The 23120-nt window shown below is 40.3% G+C and overlaps 1 protein-coding gene across 1 annotated transcript; it reads right to left on the reverse strand.

The window, feature by feature from the left end:
• Positions 1–771: 771 nt before the first annotated feature.
• Positions 772–12857, reverse strand: LOC137100507 (heparan sulfate glucosamine 3-O-sulfotransferase 6-like). Its single transcript, XM_067478368.1, has 2 exons — positions 12018–12857; positions 772–2065 (listed from the first exon to the last, which is right to left on the reverse strand). Exons 1-2 carry the CDS (start codon positions 12548–12550, stop codon positions 1447–1449), a joined length of 1152 nt encoding a protein of 383 aa, XP_067334469.1. The 5' UTR covers positions 12551–12857; the 3' UTR covers positions 772–1446.
• Positions 12858–23120: the final 10263 nt, after the last annotated feature.

A 23120-nucleotide genomic window follows, 5' to 3' on the forward strand; every position in this document is an offset into this window, starting at 1 on the left:
CTGACCTTTCCACAAACAAAGCTCAGTATTAATTGATTTGATTGAATCAATTCGATTGGTCCGGCACAGGAATTTCCATGCATTGTTACAAAAAAACCATCTGCAGCTCAGTATGTATTTCAGTTCTTAAGTGGGCCCCCCTTTTATGGTTGTTCCACCAGTGCTGAAGCCCCCTAAGATATTATACCATGAAAGAGAAGCGCTCTGCTGCAACTTCTTAGCATATTAAGGAATGAGGGGGCTTTTGAGTGAGCTGACATCTCCTATAATTAAAGGCCACAGCGCACGCAGGCCTCAGACTGTACATGTGGTCACACTGTGTGGAAGTGGTAAGAGAAAAGCAGTGTGAGAGACTGAACTGGAAAGGATAAGAAGCACAGAGAGATTTCTGTCAAGTGACAGTAGGACAGAAAATTACTACACAATAAATTATTATGTTTTTGCTTATTATCTTTTTTTCTTACATGTAATCATATAGATTTATGTTGAATGATTCCTAAACAGTTAAATTAACAACAGAGCTCACGTGTTCATGTTTTGTTTTGGATTTGGCATCAATTGCCAACTCTCTGCTTCAACATGAAGAGAAGTCCAAAGGTTGACAAGTCGGTCAAACTGTGAGTGGTCAAATGCTGTGGACAAATTTATTACATTTGTTAATTTGATTCACTTTTGAATGTCAAATCCTTCTATGCAGTTTTGAGTGATTGCTTTTCAGGAACAGGTTGAAACACACTGAATATTTTTATCGGACAAAACTTCACAACATGGGTAATCGTTTGAAAAGAAAGGCTGTATGAGGTATTAATGGTATATTTATTGTAATGGCTGGACAAATATACTGCAACATTAAAGTAACCCATGTAGCATTCCAGAGGCCATTTGGAAACAGCAAATGTGACAACAATACAAATGCAGTTACAGTAAGGCTGCTAAGAATTAAAAAGAAATAGTGGTTATTGTGACATTTCATTTCCTATGTCCTGTCAGAAAACATGGTCAGTTTTATGTCTTGCCTTGTCATGTAATAAATACAAATATATCATAAAAATCTGTAACTGCTGTATGTAAATCAACAGAAACTATAAATTAAAGCTTATTTTATAGACAAAGAAATTTTGCTTTCCTTTGTTACCTTGTTTGCTTCTAACTTCCACACAACATTAAGATACGACTATGAAAATGGTTTAATGGTTTAATCATTAAACTATGCATGTAACTTGCATATTGGCAGCACGGAGCCCGTGTCATCTAGTCTTTAACACAATAGAGACAGTTCATAAGTACTGCATGTCATATTGATTCCACTGAGGCAGAAAAGTCCAAAAGAGTCCCCATTGGTGGACTTGCTTGCATGCTGCCCCATCCCTGAGAATGTTAACTCTGCATAGCATTAAATAGTCACCAAACTGTAAGAGAACGTTTTTATCTGGGCCTCCTCCTCTGTTAGTCCCAGCCAAAGTTTTGCCCGCTCATCTGGTAGAAATGGTGGTTAAAAGGCTTATAGAAGTCTCTGAGCCTCTGCAGGACCTCAGAGGGAATCTGGGGATGAGGTCTGCCCTTAGATTTTCCAAGGCAGCGAGGTCTGCTACTTCCCTCTGGCTTCTTCAAACAGGGAAAACCTTTGGTCTGGTTAAAGTAAAAATGTTTGTCTGAAACAACCCTTTTCAGACCCAGGAAGTCTTGAACTCGGCCCATCTCCCCTGCCGGATCAGACACCAATCGCTCACCACTAACAAACAGAAAATGAGACAAGGGAAAGTGCTGCAGCCAGTTCTCCAGATGTTTGGCATAGAGGCCAATTCGCACCGCGCTCCACGTTGTGTCAATCAGACCCGTGGAAGAGTTTGTCAAGGCTAAGCTCTGGAAAGATGGAAGGCCTGGATTCTTGGACAGTGTCTGGGTGTAGTCAGATACAGCCCGCGTCACGGGATCCCTGACCACCACAATGAGCTTAGCTTTGCAGTTCATCGTGCAGACACGGCTCGGAGCCTCCTTTGTAACAAAGTAGCTGGGTGTCTTCTCCATGGTGATCTGGCCGTCCAGCGTACGAGGCATCAGGTTCCTAAACGAATAAAAGAAACAGGTAATCATGGATGAAATACTGAATAAACCTACTGGGCACAGGCTCAGGGACCCCCAGTCGCGAGGGTACAGAGACTCTGAAGTTCATGATTCTTGTTATAAAGAGCACAGTTAATACACAAAATGACAACAAAGAGGAAACATTCTATCATATTCTATGACTATAAGTGACAACTTTCACATCAAACATAGTGATTTGATGTATTGGTAATATAAAACTACCGTCTAGAATAACTTGAGTGACAGTTGCATCACTTTTTAATTAAAGGGTGCAGAGAGCCTAATGTATAGCCACGCTTGTCAATGTAATCACATACTGACTTCAGTGAAGAAAAAAACATCAAGGCCTAATGTAAACACACTGAATACTCTCAACTTTAAAAGCACCCCCAAATCTGTGTGATTAAAGCTTCAAACACTGTTCTGTGTTTACGTACAGTACTAAGGCCCCAGAGACCCCATCTGAACCTTACTGTAAGGTCTGTACAACAGGACCCTCCACTCACGATGAGCCTAGTGAGTCAAAACCACAAAGCCTCAAGAACCACTTAACAGCAATTTCCTACAGATTTCCAAGCAGCCCCCTTCTTCCTGCAAAGTATTCCCCCCTACGGCTTCCTGCAAGGACCCAAACAGACCAAACAGACCAAAATCTGCAGGAAGTGTGACCAGGATGGCAAGTTGCTGAGCTCAGCATGTGTGTTACACATATGGCAGCAATGAGAGATGGGTGTACTATACAGCAGTGAAAAGACATGTTTGAATTATGCGTCACCATGTTGCAGAGATACATTTTGCACAATAATCCAATTTAAACAAATTTGCACCTAATCCCCAAATCACTCATGTTTTTATGTTGAACATTCAAACTTATCTTTTGCTCTTCCTTCTAAAAGTGCGTACACCTGTTGCCTTATAAACAAATTGGTACAGATTTATTTGAGCGGCATCTCCTCACGGTTCAAAGGGGGCTTACCCTGCCTCATACACAGACTGCTTTAATTTCAGCAGTATCTGGCAAACAGACACTGGGGCCAGCATCCAGCATTTGTTTGTGTGTCTACATTTGACAATGACAGACTGCATGAGGCAGAGTTTTAGTGGACTTTGATTTCAGAAATGTGATTGTTTTTTAGTTTTTGTTTTTGGCATGAAAACCGGATGATGATCAACATTTAATATGACACATGGTTTGTCTGTAGTTTATTTACTTAACAAATCTTGTAGTGTGTTACTGGAAACAGAGAGCTTTCATGTGGCCTCCTATAAAATAAACAACTAATGAGGCCTATGTCCATTATTTGTTTCAGATTTTAAGTCTCCATAAATGACTATGCATAGGAAAATATCAGTGTGCAGTCAAACATTGATGAGCATTATTTAAAATGAATAAAAAAGAAGTTCATTAGTCTTCGTTTGCTTGAAATAACAAAAACAATACGTGGTAGCATTCAAGATGAAAATTAATTGGCTTCAATCAAATCAAAAGAACATTTCTTTATACCCCAAACAAATTTAATTTGAGGAGATTTGCAACCTGTACATGTGAGGCCCTCTGCCTTTTCGCCCTCAGGTCAGTCTATTTAACTGTTGATTTTAAAGAGAAACACACACTGTTTCCCATGTGAAAAGATCCATTGACATCAAATCTGCTCGTATTTAGTTCTTTTTTTCTTTTTTTTCTAAACAAACCGGACTTAAAACTGACCAACAGTCATAAAGTACACAAGGCGATGATCTTGGGCTAAAGCATCAGTCGGTAGACACAGTACATCATCACTGACTGAACGGTTACGTTGGTCCAATGCAGCATTGCATCTTTAAAAATACCTAAACAAACAGTAGTTTTCCAGGGAATCAGTTATTACCTAGCAGCTTTTGCATGTTTCCCACATTTAATGCTAATTGAAATAAGATAATTTTTGAAAAGATAGTTAGGCAAAAATAAAATCAAACTGTGTGTTCAGGTACTGACATTTAAAGATGGACCACGTGCGATGAGCATGAAGAAGGAAAACAAGACTTAACTGGACTAGAGTTTTTCCAGAGTAAGTTTGAAGTTTAACTTCTCTACTTAAAGTTAAGCCTTTTCCATGCACCTTCATCAAATGATCCCTTTAATTAAAGCCCATTAATTGATTCATACCCACCTACAAGAGCTGTAAATGGTCCTTCACTGCCTGTCTGTCCCCTGTTTATCTTTGTCTGATCAATATGTCTGTCTCTATATGACAGATTCAATATTGCGCACGTGTGTGTGAGCACATACACATTTGCACACAGAGGTGCCAGTGCTTACTGATGAGAAACTGAGCATTCTCATCCATTGCCCTGGACTTGTCCTTCACTACTTCTCATAAGTGTCACTTTAGTAATTGACCATACGTTTTCTTTCCATACTCATGAATGGTTAATGAGTTGTGGTTTTTCCTCACCTCTCACTGAGCCCTTATCGCCCTCTTCACAATCTGTCTCATTATCAGCGAATCAATAATAGACATTTTTTATCATAAGTCTGTCAGAGCAAACTGTAAACAGATCAGGGATGATTCATTCCTTGTCAATTTTCAGATGCATGTAAATCCATATGCGTTTTAAAAAACACACCAATTGCAGATCTTTTATTTACCATTTAAGTGTGCAAATAGATTGTCTCAGGGCATGAAGATGTTTTCTATTTACCCCAGTATTGCAAAGCCTTGCTGACTAGTCGCATTAGTCTGGATCTCCCTGAGGTTAAAAGGAGGTAGTGTAGTGCTTCTCCTCCCTGAAGTGCTGCGGTGCTGATTACACAACTGATACATTCAAGCCAGTCTGGATCAGAAGATTAAATACTAACTCTGGTAACAAGGATGTGGCCAAGAGACTTCCTGCCCTCACGATTATGGGATCTCCTGCTGTTATGCTGGAGCTACATCGCCTGTAGCACCCTGACAAAATGTGGCACAGAAAGTGGAGCTGACCGCAAACACAAAAATCCTAGAAATTAAATTATCGTGTCATTTTCTCAAATGGAGCTAAACTTCCATGGATTATTGGAGTCATATACTGCAACTTGTGAATTGGTGAAGGAAACCTGTGCTCTGGCAGCAGTCACTCCATCCAAACACTTTCTTAAGTGAGCCCCAATTAACAAGGCAACGGAAAATCCGGCCTGTAAAAACGAGAAGTAAACAACAAACTGGAGGAAAAGAATGTGCAGTGTGTGTGTGACAGCCTGAGGGCCATGAGTGGCCTATCAGGCTAAGAAGATGATTGCAGGAACCATTTAAACCTCCATGCCAGGATAACCTACTGTGTGAAAAAGCCTGTCTCTCCTCTGACCCATAGACAACAAAAGAATTCCAGTGACATTGTGACAGGCAGCAAATAGAGAAATTTACCTTTTGGAAAATACACAGTTTTGTTTTTGTTTTCTTGCTGAAAGTTAGAGGACACGATTGATACCATACAAGATGTAGTTAGAAGGCCTGAAAGGCTGTACAGCTAACAGCTGTTTAGCTTAGCTTAGCATAAAAACTGGACAGAATAAAAATAATGGAAGAAACACCTAACAAGACATTCCAGCTACATCACCTCAAAACATTATATCTTATATGTTTATATACAAGTAGCACTTTTACGTGGGGTTATGTGTTGGATTGTTTCCTGTTTGCTGGTTATCTGACTACTTTAAAGTGACATAAGACTCACCCTTCAATGAAACCAAGAACTTGCAGTTTTTACATTTGTTTTTTTTAAAGAGACGACAAGTGTAATATACAATGTTTTAATGTTTGAACTTTTGTTACCTTTGGGCAGACCCACAGCTACCTGTTTCCAATCTTTACACTAAGCTAAGCTAACCAGCTGCTTGGATAGCTTCATATTTGATGGATAGATGTGAATTTCAACTACATCTCCACAAAAAAATGTATAAATGTATTTGCTAAAATTGTTACAAAGTAACACCAACATCAACATGGCAGTATTGGAGTGAAGCATTGTGTATTAAAGTGTTAGTCACACTGTAACATACACATGCAGTCTATGGAGTGTGTGTCATACAACTCACAGCCCAGAGGTGAATTTTCTTTCACCCATCACCTCTCTCCATAGGTGGTGAGAAGTAATGGAAGTTAGGTCCCTCTGGAAAACACGTGTTGCCGCCCACAGATTTTAAATGCATTGCTATCAGAGGATTTTTTTCCCTGTGTGTAATGATGCAGTAATGGAGTTAGAGGAGGGTTTTCACCACAGGAGTTTAGTGCTGTACTTCTACAGTGTTTTACATTTTCAACTTTGGCAGTTTACAGCACAATGTGTGTGTGTGTGTGTGTGCGTGTTTGTGTGTGTGTGTGTGTGAATTCCTGAGAGAGTGTAGGGAGTAAAACTATGCACGTCTGTGTGTAGAGGTGGCTTTTCTATAAAGAAATAAATGTGTTGTGGTCGTCAACTGCTAATTAGTGACAAGCATCATAGCGTCCAGTCCATAATTAGAGGTCCATAACTCACTGGGAGTTAAGTAAAGTAGTCGTAGCACTAAAAAGGGTATTCACATTGAGAAATATAACATTTTCTACATAACTGTTTTCGTTTTAACAAAATTGGCACCTAAACATTTTATTCAACTCGTCCCTCATATTGTAAGAACTTTGGTGCAAATGATATTGTGTGGAAATATTAATATCCATTCAGAGCTGTGTGTTTCATTGAGCAAGTACTGGCCCTACCAACCTGTCCAGTGTTTTGTCTGTTTCTTCTTGTTGCGTTTCTTTTCTCCCACAACTCTTCAGTCTTTAAGTTTGACAATGGTTCTGTCAGATGTTTCTTCCGTAAAAGGGGTTTGAAAGGAAAGTTTTCCCCCAAGTGCTTGCTCAAATGTTACTTGTTGAATAGTGTCATGAGATTACTTCTGTTGTGAACTGGTGCTATATAAATAACCTGAAGTGAATTGACATTGAATTAAATTAACTGAATGGTGAGTGGTACACCTGCTCATCAGCATCAGCTGTATTCAGATAGTGTTGGAGTTTGATACCCCGTCCTTGTGCTGATGCTAAACAGAACATTATGACTGTGGTTTTTTTGGTCATTAATTACAGACTTGGACTTAAACCTGTTATGGATCTGAATCAATTCAAATGCCATCCATGTGATTGTTTTTGTCAGAGGTAATATCATTAAACCTCTATTTCCATTGGATATTCCATCCTATTTTCAGTCTCATGTTATTCTTTTCTAGAAGTTTATTCTTGTTCCTTTTTTTTTCTCTCTGCTTTCCACTCACCCCAACCGGTCAAGGGAGGGAGCTGCCCACCCTCAGCCTGGTTCTTTTCTTTCTACCATCAAAAGGAGTTTATCTCCCCACTGTCACCTAGTGCTTGCTGAAGAGAGATTTGTTGTTGTTTTTTAATACATCTGTAAAGTGTTGTCCTTACTATGTTCTATCATATCATTTTTGTAATGATTTGGTGCTATATAAATAAAACAAAATTAAATCAAAATTGAATTGAAATTGTAGGATAGCTGTGCATGAGTCCCAAGTAACTTATTATTATGACTATTTTTTAACAAAGCCATTATCTCTTCACACAGTATTTTCTGCAACATGGCACTAAAATGACACAACTGAAATTCCCTCAGGATTTTACAAGCACCCACATGTGCTTCATTGTGCACCTTTAAATTATTATAATTCTCACCATATGTGGTGTGAGTGTGGGCCTTTTCAATCCATCTAAGACCAATTCAACCCCTTCCACTACCCATTAAAACACACTACAACCGAGCACTTAAGATACGACTTCCTGGTCTGTTAGACCAATCATCCGTGTTCGGCTTCTGTCACTAATGGCCTCAGGACTCAACACAAGATGAGGTGTCGGGATAATCACCCTTGCTCTGGAAAATGTTGCCCCATGCACATTAAAGTCCACTTTCACCACTTTAAATGTCAAAAATTCAGACTGACATGATAAGTATTTAAATCTGACCTCCAAAAACAAGGCAATACATATTAATGAATGCAGTTCTAGGAGGAATTTGAGGTGAAACACTGCAAAGCCTCAGGCCAACATTTGTTGCTGCCAAAAATACCTTTACTAAACAACAGCAAATTGATCAATTGTAATTACGAAGTTGAGTATTTAATATTTTATACAACATAATACACTTATCTTAAAATATTCTTAATTCACATTCATTTTTTAATATTGCTGTACAGAAATATGCAGGGGATACAGGGATGCAAGGGATTTTGATTTTCTTCTTAAAAGAAATGTCAAAAATCTTTATAAGTAAACCTAAAAGCTCTGTTCTACATATTTTGTGACAAATTCCAAACCAAATACAGTATAGAGTTAGAAGTATTCTACGTTGTTAAGTTGAAAAATCAGCACCTTTCTGATCTAACAAAATTGATTCTATCATAAATTGAAGCATAATAATTTCCTCCTATTATCGTGACCGCATGTTCCTATTTACATAAATCTATATGTCTTTTTAAGAACCAATGTGCTCTTCAACTGGGATGACATTTCCCCTCGCCCTGCTGTTACTAGCCTTAAAGGATTTATACTATAATTTAATAGCAATCCAATCTGGCGTGACCTTTAGTGTCAGGACTGTAGGTCAACCAATAGACAAGTTTAAAAAAGTATTGATAAGACTTTGAGCTTCTTCTCAAAAAGCACTGCATGCAGTATTTTTCAAGAATTGGAACTACATGGCTCTTCAGTTTCTAGGATAGTATTTTAGCTCTTTGATCCCAAGGGTAATGCAACTAGTTTTTTTAAGCACAGTGTTCATCTGTTCTGAAATACCAATTTAATTTTCTGCTAAAAGACAACAGAATCATTCCAAGTCATCAAGGAGCTGAAAATACCAAAAAAAAAAGACAATTTTCTGAGTTACTCATTCCAGGCCACGTCATGGTGACAAAGTCGTGACAATCAGAACAATTGTACCATGGAAAGTTGAGGTTTTTCAGTTTTCTGCGGTGGCTCTCAAGTCCCATATGAAACCCATCACTCCATGAAGTCCCCTTAAAGCCGTAAAACAACACAGAAAATCGTTACATTTTTGCTTCATTGTGCATCCAGTTTTTGTGGCTTTTCCCTTCCCATAATGGCCTCATATGCACACATGCAAACGAGAGGATGGAGAGACAGACTGGGTGGAGAGGAAAGAGAGAGGAGACGGAGTGGCTTGCTCAGATAAAAGCCATGGAAAACGTGTATAATTGAGGTCAAAGTTTGTCTCACAGAAGACAATGCTTTTGGGACAATACGCACGGCAAAGCTCTGCAGCATCTGTGAAGCCTCTCCAAATGCATAACACCTCTGGTTTCATCCAACATCTGACAGCAGAGACTCAATATATGACTGCACAACTCTCATGCATTTGCTAAAATAGCCTAGAGTTTGTGCTTATTTCTCCACCCTAAACGGCTGGAACCAAGCAAACTATCACAATACACAAATTGTCAGATATGCTAAACTAACATTGACAAAGGCTGTTTTAAATACTTATTATATCTGAAATGAAATGAGGCAATGCTTTCTGATTTGGAGGTCTCTGTGGCTGAAGCATGCAATATTCTTAAGTGTCTGAAGCTCGGAACCCAAAAAGGAATGAATCAATGTGTTAAATGGTGCTATACAAAGTTTAACTTAACGATTGTGTCACGTATCTTGTAAAAATATGATGCTCTTGACCTGAAAACAGCAGATACAGCTTCAAGAAAATAACATGTCAAGTCTCAGAGATGGTATTTAGAGCCTGTCACCCACAGCAGCCTCCTACCAAGATAGGAAAGTATGTTTTTGTGTGTACTTGTGGAGAGTATATGAGTATGTGAGAGTGTGTGATTCCAGATGTGACAATCTGCTGGTTCTGTCTTCACTGACAGTAAGGTGGGATGCTTGTTCTGCGTAGATGAGCTGTTTCTGTCACTGATACAGAAACAAAAACGTCTGCATGCACACACACACACACGCACACACACGCACCAGCGGTTTCTCTATTTCCCTGTGTATTGCAGCAGTTGAGAGCAAACAGTTTTTCCAAATATCTGAGATTTGATGACAACATGGGAATCACTTTTCAGGGATTTCTTCCTGTATTGTGTTGCTGCTGTCTCTCCTTTTGTACTACTCTATCCAACTTTTATCCATCGTGGCTTTCAGTCTGGTTTAGCTCTCTCCAAAATAAGAAAATAGCCAAAAAACCTGCCTATCAGAATTAATTCAACTAAACCGCATAACAACTCTCCTATATGATGCTGACTCTCAACTTTAAATATATAAATCATCTGACAAATCAATACTTACAAATGCTAAGGCATTGGTTCTTAATGACTTTTCATCATAATACAGCCTAAGAACACTTTTTCTTCAGCTTTGCTTTAGTTCATGAAAACCAAAGTAAAGTAATTGTTTTAGCCAAATTTTCAGCAAAAATGTAGCAAGTCTGCAGCATTACAGTGTAGCAGCTTCACAGCACCATTCAGGACAATTAAACACAGAAAGTGAAGGCTGATGAAATGATGAAAATCCTTTTCAGCTAGAAACACAAACATTTTTTAATAAAGTCAGAGGGAAGTTTAAATGCATTATTGTACATTTATACCATAAACTTAAGTAACATTCAAGTTCAAATAAGGTGAACACTTTATTTGAAGACTTTACGTATTGATATGCTAGTTTAGTGGCGACTAGTGTGACTTCCTTTTTTAGAAGAGAAGGTTTAACCTTTTTTGCAAAGCCACCTGAATCTTGCCCTTGAGTGCATAAATATCTGTCATGTGGTTGTTTGCTCTTCGCTTGATCAAAGTACAATAACACTAAAAAAGACAAGTCTTTCTCTCAGCTTCTTAAATTTGTTCACATTTCCGTGACAAGACCCAAGTGCTAACCTGTGCGTGTGTGTCTGTGTGTATTTGGCATGTTTGTGTGCACAGAGAGAGAAAAAGAAAGAAGACACTTAGCAACGAGCTAAAATGATCAATGGTGAAAGTGTTTCCATGTGTCCTTGTGTTCCCAGTTAAAACACAGCTAGGGGCTTAAGAAAAAACGTCGAGAAGGTTAAATTACTTCATAGAGTTAGGTTTTCACACCATGCTGCTATCAAATGTGCTCTGGCGAGTCTCGCTCTCTCTTTGTTGCACCTTTAATGCTGTAACAACACAAGTCCATATAATATTCTGACACCGATTCTAAGTTTGTGTTAAGTTAGGAACATCTGGACAGGATCAGGACCAGTCAGTCCTAAATCCGTCCTTAGAGCTTAAACTACACACAAATGATAGCTCTGGTCAGCCTGGTCACCCCAAATAAGCTGCTGTCACTGCAACAGTAGCCAATGAACACTTAATGTTCATCTGGCTATAGAAGTGTGAAACTGTGACATGCACATAGGAAGTGTTTTTTTCCTGCAGAGCAATTCAAAACAAGCTGCGAATGCTAATGGAGAACGTGGTCTTAAAGTTTATAAGTGGCTTTAAAATGACTGTCAAGATGATGAACTGCTCCCTGGGGGCCTCGCTGGCCTTTTGATGTACAGTGCAAGAAGAATATTGGCTAAAGCTGATGCAAATACATCAGCCTTTCAGCGTATGGCTGTTCTTCCTATTGACAAGAGACATCAGCACTTCTGCAGGTGAATGGATTTCAGCAGGGACCTCAGTGCTGCTCACCTGACCCTGCCACCATTCATCATCCTACATGCCATCCAAACCTTAATTGCAAAGATTTAAACACTTGTCATCTAGACTGTGGCATTCGCTGGCGAATTTAAAGTTAATATATTTGATAGATTACCACTCACTGATTTCTCGAATCCATGTTTGGTCATGAAATGTGAACAGAGTCATAGCCCTCGACGCACATTCATCTTGTTGCCAAAACTGAGCTGTGTGTGTGTGTGTGTGTTTGTGTGCATGCGTTCCCCACCTGTACCACTCCAGGCCTTTATCATAGAATCTGTCGAAGAAGTGAGGCTCTGCGCCGACCGCTCTCACGTCCGGGTGGATGCGGAGAAACTCCAGCAGTGCGCGCGTCCCTCCTTTCTTCACGCCGATTATAATCGCTTGCGGAAACCTTTTGGTCCCGAACGTGTTGGACACGGGCATGCCGCTGCTCTGGGCGAACTCCTTTGTGCTGTCCGATATGTGATGGGGCACCTGTACCGGTGCGTCCACTTGTCCTGTGTCCGTGGAGTTTGTGCGGTTCTGGTTGGACGGCGCGTCTGGGACGAGATGCGGCGCCGGTCGCAGGTTGTCCAAAATGCGGCTACGATCGTCCAAAATGTCATAGTCTCTGTGTAAAGCTTGTTGGTGGCTGTATAAAGTCCTCGGAGCCGAATCGCAGATTCCGGTGAGGCAGTAGAAGAAGTAGGTGAAGATCAGGACCATGGTAAAAAACACGAAGACTTTGGACAGCACCTTTCCAAAGTTGAACCTGACTCTGCATCCACTACATCCCATGAGTTGATCTCCTGCTCGATGCCAAAGTGCCAAAACGGTGACAGCATGCTTCTTCTACCTGCATGGATCGGATACTTTCAAATCGATCTCTCAGAACCTGTTACCCAAACTTGAGGCATCACACTGAGCTCCTCTCAGCAGCGGAATCGCATCGTTATATCTTAAAAAATAATCTTTTAATAATCTAAATAATCTTTTTTTCATAACAGACTGGCCAAATGAGTTCTCAGTCGAAAAGATTTGCCATTAAACACCCGTCACTCACATGCACTCAGAGCTTGCTGTAACTGCGCTCTGATGTCTCTCATTCAAGGTTTCTCCTCTCCTCCTACGCCCCTTTTTTTTTCAGTCTCCACCCTTTCCTCCTCAAGCAACAGGATTAACGTGCCTCATAAATAAGCTCCATATAATGTAGCGGATCTGGTACTAACCTTTGTTTATTTGTAAATGTCAAAACCTTCCAAATATTGTTTATTTATAACGTAAATAACATTATAGCATGAAACCACTTGATGCATATTGAAGCCCCAAAAAGAAAACTTTTTCTTTGTACTTTGTATGCAACTTTACAGTTTCCCGAGATTTATACAAAATTGAATTTGTTTGCAACAGAAAGAGTTGTTTTTGTGGAACTGTGAGATGAAACAAATCTTGAGTACATCAGTGTTCTAGTCATGTAAGCTGAGCCCACAGAGGAAAATCCTTCTTGCCCCTTTGAACCCATATGATAGATGTCTCAGACAGCCCTGTGAATAAGAGAAGCCCTGAGGATGTCTATTCAAAACCTCTTGTACTCTCCCTGCACCCTGAGACTCAACATTGAACTGAATGCATAGCCAACATAGTGACAAGTCTCCCAACACAAACCTTCCAAAACAATAGGCCTGAAGCGAGGAGGGGCCGCTGCTCTGTCTCCTTCTCATAAATACAGTATCTGAGTACGTCACCTGTGGGGCTTTACAGGAAGGATCAGCACTGGGATGCCCCTCTGATTCTGTGAAGCTGCACCAGGTATTGAGTTTCTTCTGGCAAAGAGATGAAGCTCACCCTTTGAACCAGATGAACGCACTGAGGGTCGCCTTTGAGTGAGCGAAGAGAGCGGGAGGAAAGTTAAAGGGGGACTGGGGTAGATAATCTGTCTGAGAAAGAGGTGTTCACACTCACAAACACACACAGCCCTGAAGCACAACAATTTTAGACAGAGATAAATGACTTTGGCAAAGACTGTGGTGGTTAATTGAGGATTTTGTATCTTATCCTTATTCAGCACTCGTCAGCAATGTCCTCAGAGAAAACAGATTCTTGTCTAATTAAAGAAAACATGCCATTTGATTAGCTTTCTTGTTAGGGGCCATCTAACATAGCTTAGCACAAAGGCTGAAAACAGATGGAAGTGTTTAGCTCAGCTCTGTCTGAAGGTGACAAAACCTGCCTACCAGCACCCATAAAACGTACTTGTTAGCATGTTACCTCTCCTTTAATTAGTCATTGAAGCATAAAATGACAAATGGACTGTTTTGCTTGAAGGTTATGAACACGCAGTTCTCAGGGGGGATCTAGGAATTTCTAATTGGGGTGGCCAGACTGGGGCACATGCTGAAAATATGGTGGCACATTTGGAAAATTATTTAAAAGCTTTCAAACTCAAATTTAAAACCCTTTTTGAAATAATAAAGGGATATTTATCTGCTGATAGTGTCTTTATAAAGTGTGTGTTCAGCGCCAGAAATGTCTGTGTAACATGTCTCCAAATATTCAGAAACAAACAATAATTAACAGTTGGGGAGAGAAACAAATGAATTCTCTGCAGGGATAATCTGCCTGGTTGCAACTGCTGCAAAATTCTATTGAGACAAAATATAGGAAGCCATATTAAATATATATTAATAAATATAAATATAATGGTTTAAATTTGGTCAGTTCTCCCTGTGCTCATTTCCCGGGTTTTCTAAGAAGACTAATGCATCTCATCTGTCCTTTAAATACAAAGTGAAGCTAGGCGATGAATAGACACACTACACTGAGAATAAAGACTGCAAACAGCTTGCATGGCTCCAAATTCCTCTCTTTGTACACACTGCTCAAAAGGCACTGTGCATATGAATTGATTCGGATTCTCTGTGCAGAAGACGCAATCCCACGTATTTCCGGTGGGACAGTATCAAAAGATCTCGACAGAGTCAAATCACAGTGATAACAGTGGAAGGTTTAGGTCTTGCACACATCTACACAATTTTATGTTGTCATTGCTGTTTTCTCTGCCGTGATCTCAAACTCAAACTCTTCAGTTGTTGCCACGACTTTTGTTTATGTGGTAGAAAAGCAGAAGTTCATGACGAAGAAATGTGCTTGTTGGTCAGGGAAGATTAGGTCCGAGTCTGCCCCTTTGTGGCTAAATCTTTTAAATCCTCCAGACAAACATATACTACACAAGGAAGTATGTGAACAATTACGCAGATGATGGTGCCATTGTCTACATATGTGCTGTGGCAAACAGGAAGTAGAGATGCTGGTACCTTCAGCCCAAAGTACCATGTTATAAGTTTCCTTCCTTTCAAATTACTCTTTCTGTTAAGTTAAGCGAGTTAAATTAATAATGAGAATAAGTGACATTTAGCACATTGATCTTCTGTGTGTCCCAAAACGGAATTCATAAGCCTTTCAAAGTGAAGCAGCACAAAGCCTGCAATTTCCACCTTCTGAGATGTAAAAGCAGTTTGTAAAAACAGGGCTCAAACAAAGGTCTATGCAGATACTGACATGACCCAGGCAAATATAGAATAATGATATGTTCTGAAGCACAAACAGCCATTGTAAATCCATCCAGAGAGAGGCTGGCCTGGCACTGAGGAATTCACAGCTTTGGAAATGACTGTCTGCTGGCGAGCGGCAGATTTAGTCAGAACGAGGTCAGGACCCGGGCTTTGCTTTCATCAGACATTTTATTTGCTTTGTCCTCACGCTAATTGCTTTAGTTGGAGTTATACTGACAGTTTTGGACGCAGAAACATAAACAAGTGAGACTGAAGAAACAAACTGCAGCAGTGCTGTTGAGGAAACAAATAGGACCTCCAAGTTGTGGGATTGAGCCTCGATAACATGGTGTTTGTATGCATATGTCTCACATTCATATGCAGGCATTTACTCATGTATGTGTGCAGCACACACTACAAATCCAACCGTTCAGCCTGCAGGTGTGTGCTGCTGCTCCATCCCTGTGTGCCACTGATAAAGATTTCCATAGCCAAAGGCTTTAAGATGGTGTGTACATATGTCAGCCATTAGAGAAAATTACAAAACCTCACCAGCAAAGGCACTATGTTCCTTTCTCATTTTGTAATTTCCAGTGTAGGGAAGAAGCTGTTGGCCATTCGCGATAGCCGCAAGATACCGAGCAGAATCCTGAAAGCCATCCTGACTGATCTTGGAAACCAACGCCCAGGAGATAGTCATTTACTGGTGCAGAGGCGTGGTGTCATTTCCTACAAATAAACCTGATGTTTTTAATTGTGTCTGGAACGACTATCAAGATGTTCACTAGTAATGAACTCCAGACTTAAGATTTTCCTACTGTTTTGGAATCGACTTAGCTGTTATAAAGGTTAAACAAGTTCACTTTTCATCCGATTTCCACTGCAGGGATGTGGTTAGAATAAAGGGGTATCATCACAAAACAATTTAGCTTGATGACCATGTAGAAGTGTCTGAAGTCCAGCTCCTTTGAAGAACCCCCCCTCTCTCACACACACACACACTCTGCTATATGTTGGATGCTGAACCTTCAGGTAGTGATGATGACTGAATACAAAGGCAACAACAAAGCAACGGTGAAGCTCCACCCTGCTTCTGGAGCCTTTTACACTTTCATCTGGAAATGCAAGTGACATTAATAAGAATGATGGATGGATAAGGAGAAGGAGGACTGAACAAAATGACTCTGATCTCTCCATCCAGACCTGGTTTTCTTTCCCCACATCTTCCTCTTGTCCTCCTGCCTTTCATCCCTCATGTCTGACCACTTTCACACAGGTGCATCAGTCTTCTTTTTGCCTCCAGCAGAGCTTTCAAACTTGCAGACTTGCCTGGCAGTTCCGCTGCAGATTTCACTGAAAGCACAAATGTTCTAAAGATCTGAGACAAGAAATGTTTACAGCTTATGCAACATCCTCTCTGGCCTTGAATGTATTAAACAGTGTTAGATCCACATAATGCCTCAACTTCAACATGGGAGTAATTTCTATCTGACAAAGAGTTCTCTGTGCTTCAATCCAACTTCATGAGGTTTAGATTTGATCAGCAACCAAAGTCAAAAGGTTCAATTATGTAACGAATATAAATGTATAGAAATGTGAGCCTACAGAAAAACATGAGAACTGTCCTCAACCACTAGAAAACAGCTGCACAGAACAATTTTCAATGTGTCTTTCATCCTGGCAATAAAACCTAAAATACCTTTCCAGGGAGCAAGTCTGTACAGGAGTCTGGTGTTTTTTTTAAACTGTTATTTACCTTCTTTGAGTGCTTTATTGTAGCAGTAGAATCTACTGAGCAGGAATCTGGAGAGTACAGAGAGAATTAAACTGAAGGACAATCATGTCATCGCACCAGCCGCAGACCATTTGGGAAATGCCTTCTTTTCTAATCCACAGCTCTGCGGTGAAAAAGTGGGATCTGGTGGTTGGCTCCTAAGTGAAATTTGGTCTGTTGGAAAGGGTGTAGGCACAGGGAGAGCAGGGTGTGAGGGGGAGCATGCATATGTCTATATATGTTTGTGTCTGCATATTATGGCCGACCTAAGATTAGTCTGAGTCACAGAGAAAAAGTGAGAAAAGTAACAACTGTGTTTAGTTCAGTGTATGGTTTCAGGCCACCCAACTCACTCTTAGGGATTTGCAAAAGATGTGCAGCTGCAAATGTGACAAAGGTGAAACATTTTGCGTTTCAGGATGTGTCGGACTGTATATATGTTGTGTGTAGGTATGTGTGTGGATACTTCGATGCCTTCAGGGTCTTTTGCATGCGGCCATGTGCCCGTGGAGCCCTATTGTTCCGCTCTGCCTTTACATGTACCATTTGTGGTACCCAATCCCAAACTGTTACTTACTGAAATACTTGCGGGCTGCTCCGTGTGGCTTTCTTTCATTGAAAGATCTCGTCGTCCTAAATGCTGATTGCCATGACGTCAGCTCCAAACCACACCAGTGCCTTTTATGTGTCACTGTCAACATCTATTTCCGCCCAGTGTGTGAAAAACAACTTTCTTTCCATTTTAGCAATTCACTGACACGGACAGTTGGATTGAACACTGTGCTACTGTGAGCGGGTCAGAACTGCCGCTCGCCAACCAAATGGATGTGCTTGTTAATTTTCACACTTGTTCAGCTTTCCTGAAACAATTGGAAGGCCTACAGGGATGCCTTTTAATGAGCCTGTTGCTCATTGAATGGTGAATTGAATGGTGAATGGTTTAATCGTGTGGTCATTTGCGTTGAACAAATCAAACCTGGTCAGTCTCTGTAAATAAAAACACAAACTGTCATCAGATGGGTGTTAACTTGCCGTAATTACTGGTGCACAACCACAGCAGTTTGTCTCTCTGCTCTCTGGAGTTTCCCATGATTTTCGAATTCCAGCTTGTCAAATCGGCTGTGAGAAAAGAGAGCTGTCATCCTCAAAAAAAGAAAAAAAAAAGAAGAAAAGTGCTCAGTCCACTGTAGCGTCAAGTCTTTTAAAATAGTATCACCTGTCCTGTGGGATCCTGCAGGGCAAAGTGTGTGTGTGTGTGCGTCACACGATTTCACGCTGCAGTAACAGGATATACTTCTACCTGTGGGCTCAGTCAGCATTTCATAGGAATGCAAAAGGGACTCAAACATAGAAACCATCACTTAATGAGCTGACAATTGTTTTGGCCATGGGGGGCACAGTGTAACACGTGTGACTTTCAGGGGGGAAAAAACGGCCTGTTAGACAATAGATCAGATAGATGAGGTGGTACATGATTAGATCATCTGCCACATATCTGTTACAGCCAGCAGTCACTATTTTAGCTTAACACAAAACACTAAGCCTTGGTCAGTCCAAAGGTGAAAACATCTACTTGCCAGAAACTAAAAATGTCACCAATTAACACAATGCACACTCACTGGGCACTTTATTAGCTCCAACTGCAGTATAAGAAGCGGTGGTTCTAAAGTTTTGGTCACCTTATTTAAAATAAATAAGGGGGTCAAAACTAGAATAACCACTTCTTATAATGCAATACAGTCCAACTCAACTAGCCACTATGGCCTCCATAATAAACAGAGAGGAGAAGTATCACCTTTCTGACAGTTTCAACTTAAAAACTGAGAAATTGTAAAATTGTAAAAGTAGAATTCAGGGCAGAGCTGCTGTGTTGGATTGCATTAGATTGTACAGGTGTACCTAATAAAGTGACCCGTGAGAAAAAAAAAAACATTCAAAAATTCAAAAAAACATTTTAATAAAGTAATTGTGGATCTCAGGGTTAGATATGAGACACATGATGGGTCTGATAGAAACTTATTCTTATGAAGCTCTGCAGCTTTTGTGGACAGCTAAATACAATAATATCATCATTACCATTTTCATTTTGTTTTTTGAGCAAATTCCAGTCATTTTACCCTGTTTTCAGGCAGCGCTACGCTAACTGGCTACGCTAACTGGCTACGCTAACCCATAATTTCCTCAAAAGTCAAGGATGCTTTTAATTTCAGGATCAAAGAGGTCATTTTGATCAACACTTCGTGGTAAAGTTGGATATTTGTCCTCTTTCTTAAAAACACCACCACCACACCCTCACTTTGTCGTAAAGCTGATAATCATTTTGGGTTGTCTGTGAGCCTCATTCCTGTGGGAATGTATTCTGAGTTTTTGACCTCTTCTTTAAAAAAAAACACAAAAAACTTTACCAACACACACAGACATGCACATGCACACACTCAGATCTTCCTCTTCATCCTGTAGCGCTCATATGGTCTCACTTTAGGTTTTGAGGTTTATGTTTTTGGGGACACTACAGAGCTGCTCATCCAGATGACAGCAAGAAGGCTTTTCTGTACAAAACACATTTAAAATGAATTTGGATTCTGTTTTGACCAAGCGATCATTTACTTTCTCCAACAATTGTTGCAGATACATATGGACAGAAACACAAAATGCACCCTCAGCCTTAGCTGTGTTTTAAGCGCTGTAACATAGTGTTCTCTGCACAAATCCAGGACACAGACAAGTTGAGAGGGAGAAACTGGGATTCAGAAAAACAAGTAGGAAAGAGGAGCTGAAAGGCTGAAAGATTTTTTACTTATATTTATTAAGCGCAATTTCACTGAGAGAGGAGTTTCTTTTGGAGGGATGCCCCGATAACACATTGGGATTAAAGGCCTTGTTCAGATTCAATGTTGTCAGTGTGGAGATTATGAACCAGCAACCTTCCTATCACAGGTTCATTTCTCTAACCATTAGACCAACACTGCCCCTCTCGATTGCACTGCTTGTTTTGTGACACAAATGGGAAAGTATAAAGTGTGGAGAATTAAAGTTTATGTAAGCCAAATGTTGATACAGAAGAAAGATTATTTTTGATATATAAATGCCAGCTGTGAGTCAAAACTCTACGACTCCAAAGAGTTTTTCTAAAACATCAGTGTCCGCATGTACGTGTGTACGTGTGTGTGTGTTGCACAACAACATAAATCTGTACTGCATAGCTTTTTGGCATTTCCCTCGTTCAGTGAGGGAGATCCAGATGTGATCTACACAAACACGCACACGTGTTAAAAGCTTAATTTAAAATGCAGTAATTATTGTTCTTTGGAATCAAATGCAGTATTACAGAAGCATGATGTGCTTTTTCAAATTTGTTTGGGACTTTTTGGTAAGTGTGCCTATTTACCTTGTGGTGGATCATTAGATGAAAAGTTTAATATTAATCTCATGTCTCTGTAAAAACAGCAGCTCACTCTTTAACTGGGGTTTGTCCTGGACTACATCTTAGTAGAGTTGTTGACTTTTTGTCTAGATTTGGAAACTTAAAAGATCTTTTTAGCAGGCTTTTTTAAAATAGTGCCTCCTGACAAACCAAATTAGTGGCACGTGGGTTATTCTGAAGTGAAATGTCTTGTTGGGAAGTTAATCAAACAATGATAGACAGATGCAAAACAAGAAATTATAGCAAATCGCTGCACAGCAACCAACCAATGTATAATAACTAGAAAGAGATGTAAAATGACCGCAAAGAGACACAAAATGACCACAGTCAGATGCAAAAACGACTACAAGCAAAGTGACCACAACAAGACAAAACAAGACACAACCAAACTACTACTTTAATGCTTAGAGCCAACCTACTGGATACACACACACACACACACACAAAGATTTATTTAAAAAAGAGAAGTCTCTGTACCCAACAACAATTCCATCCTTTTTGTTGATCTTTACTAAAAGACAGTAAGTTCGTGTCCCTTTCTTCGATTGCAAGAGAAAGAGAGAAAACTAAAGTCAGAACACCTCCCAAACTGTCTCATTATACTTGGAATGGTGTCAACATTTTCTGCACAGAAGTTAACAATCATGACCGAACGAGCAATTCTGCCTATTACGACAACCCATCTGGGGTCTGTGTGTGTTTGGCAAGTGTAGGGGGTAATGTAAGGCAAAGATTATGTGCAAACACACTCACAATTGTCTTCTCTTTGACACAGACACACTCACAGTGGTACACACCTTTATGCTCTACAACAGACACATAGCTTGACCTGGGTCTCAAATGAAGCACACTTCCCAAGATGACAGAGGATGATCAGCCACAAATTGCAGGGAGATGACGTTAGCAGGGTGGGTGGGTGTATTTTGGGCAGGGGTGGGGGGGGTGGGAAGAAGACTGTCTGTGGCACTATAACCAGAGAAAGACTGAAGTAATTATTCTACTGTGTAGAAAATAATCACAGCGTCTCTGTCAGTCTTTGTTTTTAGAGAGCCATAAACCCTTCAAGATGTCAAAGGCCCCTGACATTCCTGGACACAAATACATTTTCCACAGTCAATCACTGCTTTGAGAATCTGTGTCCTGAGCCGCCTTTTAAAATCATCCAGTTGAAATCCAAATCCGTTCTGATATTTCCAAAATCTTAAGACGGTGAGTTTGACAAAAGTTTCCTGCCCTCTAACGCGCTTTTATCCGAGGCCCCATTTCATCACTGTTTACCAGCCCCTGGCTCCTAAACTGACACACAGCAAACACCGAGTAAAACACCAATAGTTGTTTACCATGATGCACAAAGCTGGTCAACAGTTTCTCTATGGACTGCTGCACCCAGCTTTGGGGCCTTCCAAGCACCACGCCGTTAAAGATGAAGCCAGGATCAAAGTTGACATATGGGCCCACACTCAGCCAGTTATATTCTGCTGTTTTATGCCTTCTCAATCCAGCATACCCTTAAAATAAGGACCCTGCACCCTGATCCGTGCAAACAATACAAGTGCCACACACCTTAAGTATTCTTTTGAAGCTTTTAGACCAGCCTGTGCTGTTGTCTCAGGGTCCCGTCTCCCTGAAACAGATCAGAGTGCAGATAGGGAGCGATGTTTGCAAATACATAAATGCCCAAAGGTTCCCAATGCTTTTGAAGCTGGTGGCGTTCAGAAAGAGGAATGTGATCATGTGATAAAGATGACAATAAAGCAGAGGTAGCCATTGAAATTTCACATATTGTTTATTTTCTCAGTGGGAGCCCTCATACTCTGGATTTTGGAAAGATTTTTGACTTCGCTGGGCAAGTGTGCGTTCTTTACTCACATTTACACTGTTGACATTTTGTTGGAACTTTAAGGATTCCTTTTTTATTCTTCCTTTGTGTAGCTGTAATTTTATTACTCCTAAGTCCACATTTGCAGAGTTTATAGCTAACACAGCCTGTCACGATATGCATTTCACAAAACTACGCCACATAAAATCTCTTCACACACTCAGTGAACTACACATTCTTTCTTGTTGTGGTTCACTGCTGGGCCTTTCATAGACAACAAGCAAGAATATTCTCAGTTTGTTTCCATGAGCTCTGTCTCTTTCAAACACATGTTGTCCTGACAGGATTACAACAATGCCCAACCTGGATGGCTATGATTTCGTAGAACTTACATTTGATGCAGAGCGGAAATCAAATTCCAGTGAATAAACGTTTTGTTTATCCTTTCTTTCATCGCGCAGTGGGAGACCAATATTTGGGCAACACATGTATGTTTAAAACATGTGGATCTATAGATGAAGGGACTTCCCCTTCATCTATAGATGGAGACATCATCTATAGTGGGTTTACGCACATCCTGCAGATATTGTTCACTGACGAAAGTAGTTTTCTCCCTTTCGGTTCCAGTCACGCATTCAGGAGCTTTATTCCTACCACAAAGTGATTACAGGTTCTGTGGTGTGAGTGAAGCAGAGCCACTGGGTGACAGATGTTTTTAGGGAACATTACCTTGATGAAATTGGTAAAAAGGCTGTGGTGTGTGGATGCTGAATAGGACACTGATTCTTTATGGCTCAAAA

This window comes from Channa argus, chromosome 15 (assembly GCF_033026475.1).
Source record: "Channa argus isolate prfri chromosome 15, Channa argus male v1.0, whole genome shotgun sequence".
Taxonomy (NCBI): Eukaryota; Metazoa; Chordata; class Actinopteri; order Anabantiformes; family Channidae; genus Channa; species Channa argus.

Excerpts from the sequence above, each read along its gene's own strand:
- LOC137100507 (XM_067478368.1), bottom strand. The coding sequence starts at position 12,550 with ATGGGATGTAGTGGATGCAGAGTCAGGTTCAACTTTGGAAAGGTGCTG. Across the intron at positions 2,066-12,017 it reads AAAGGCCTGGAGTGGTACAG|GAACCTGATGCCTCGTACGC; the intron begins GTGGGGAACGCA and ends TTATTCGTTTAG.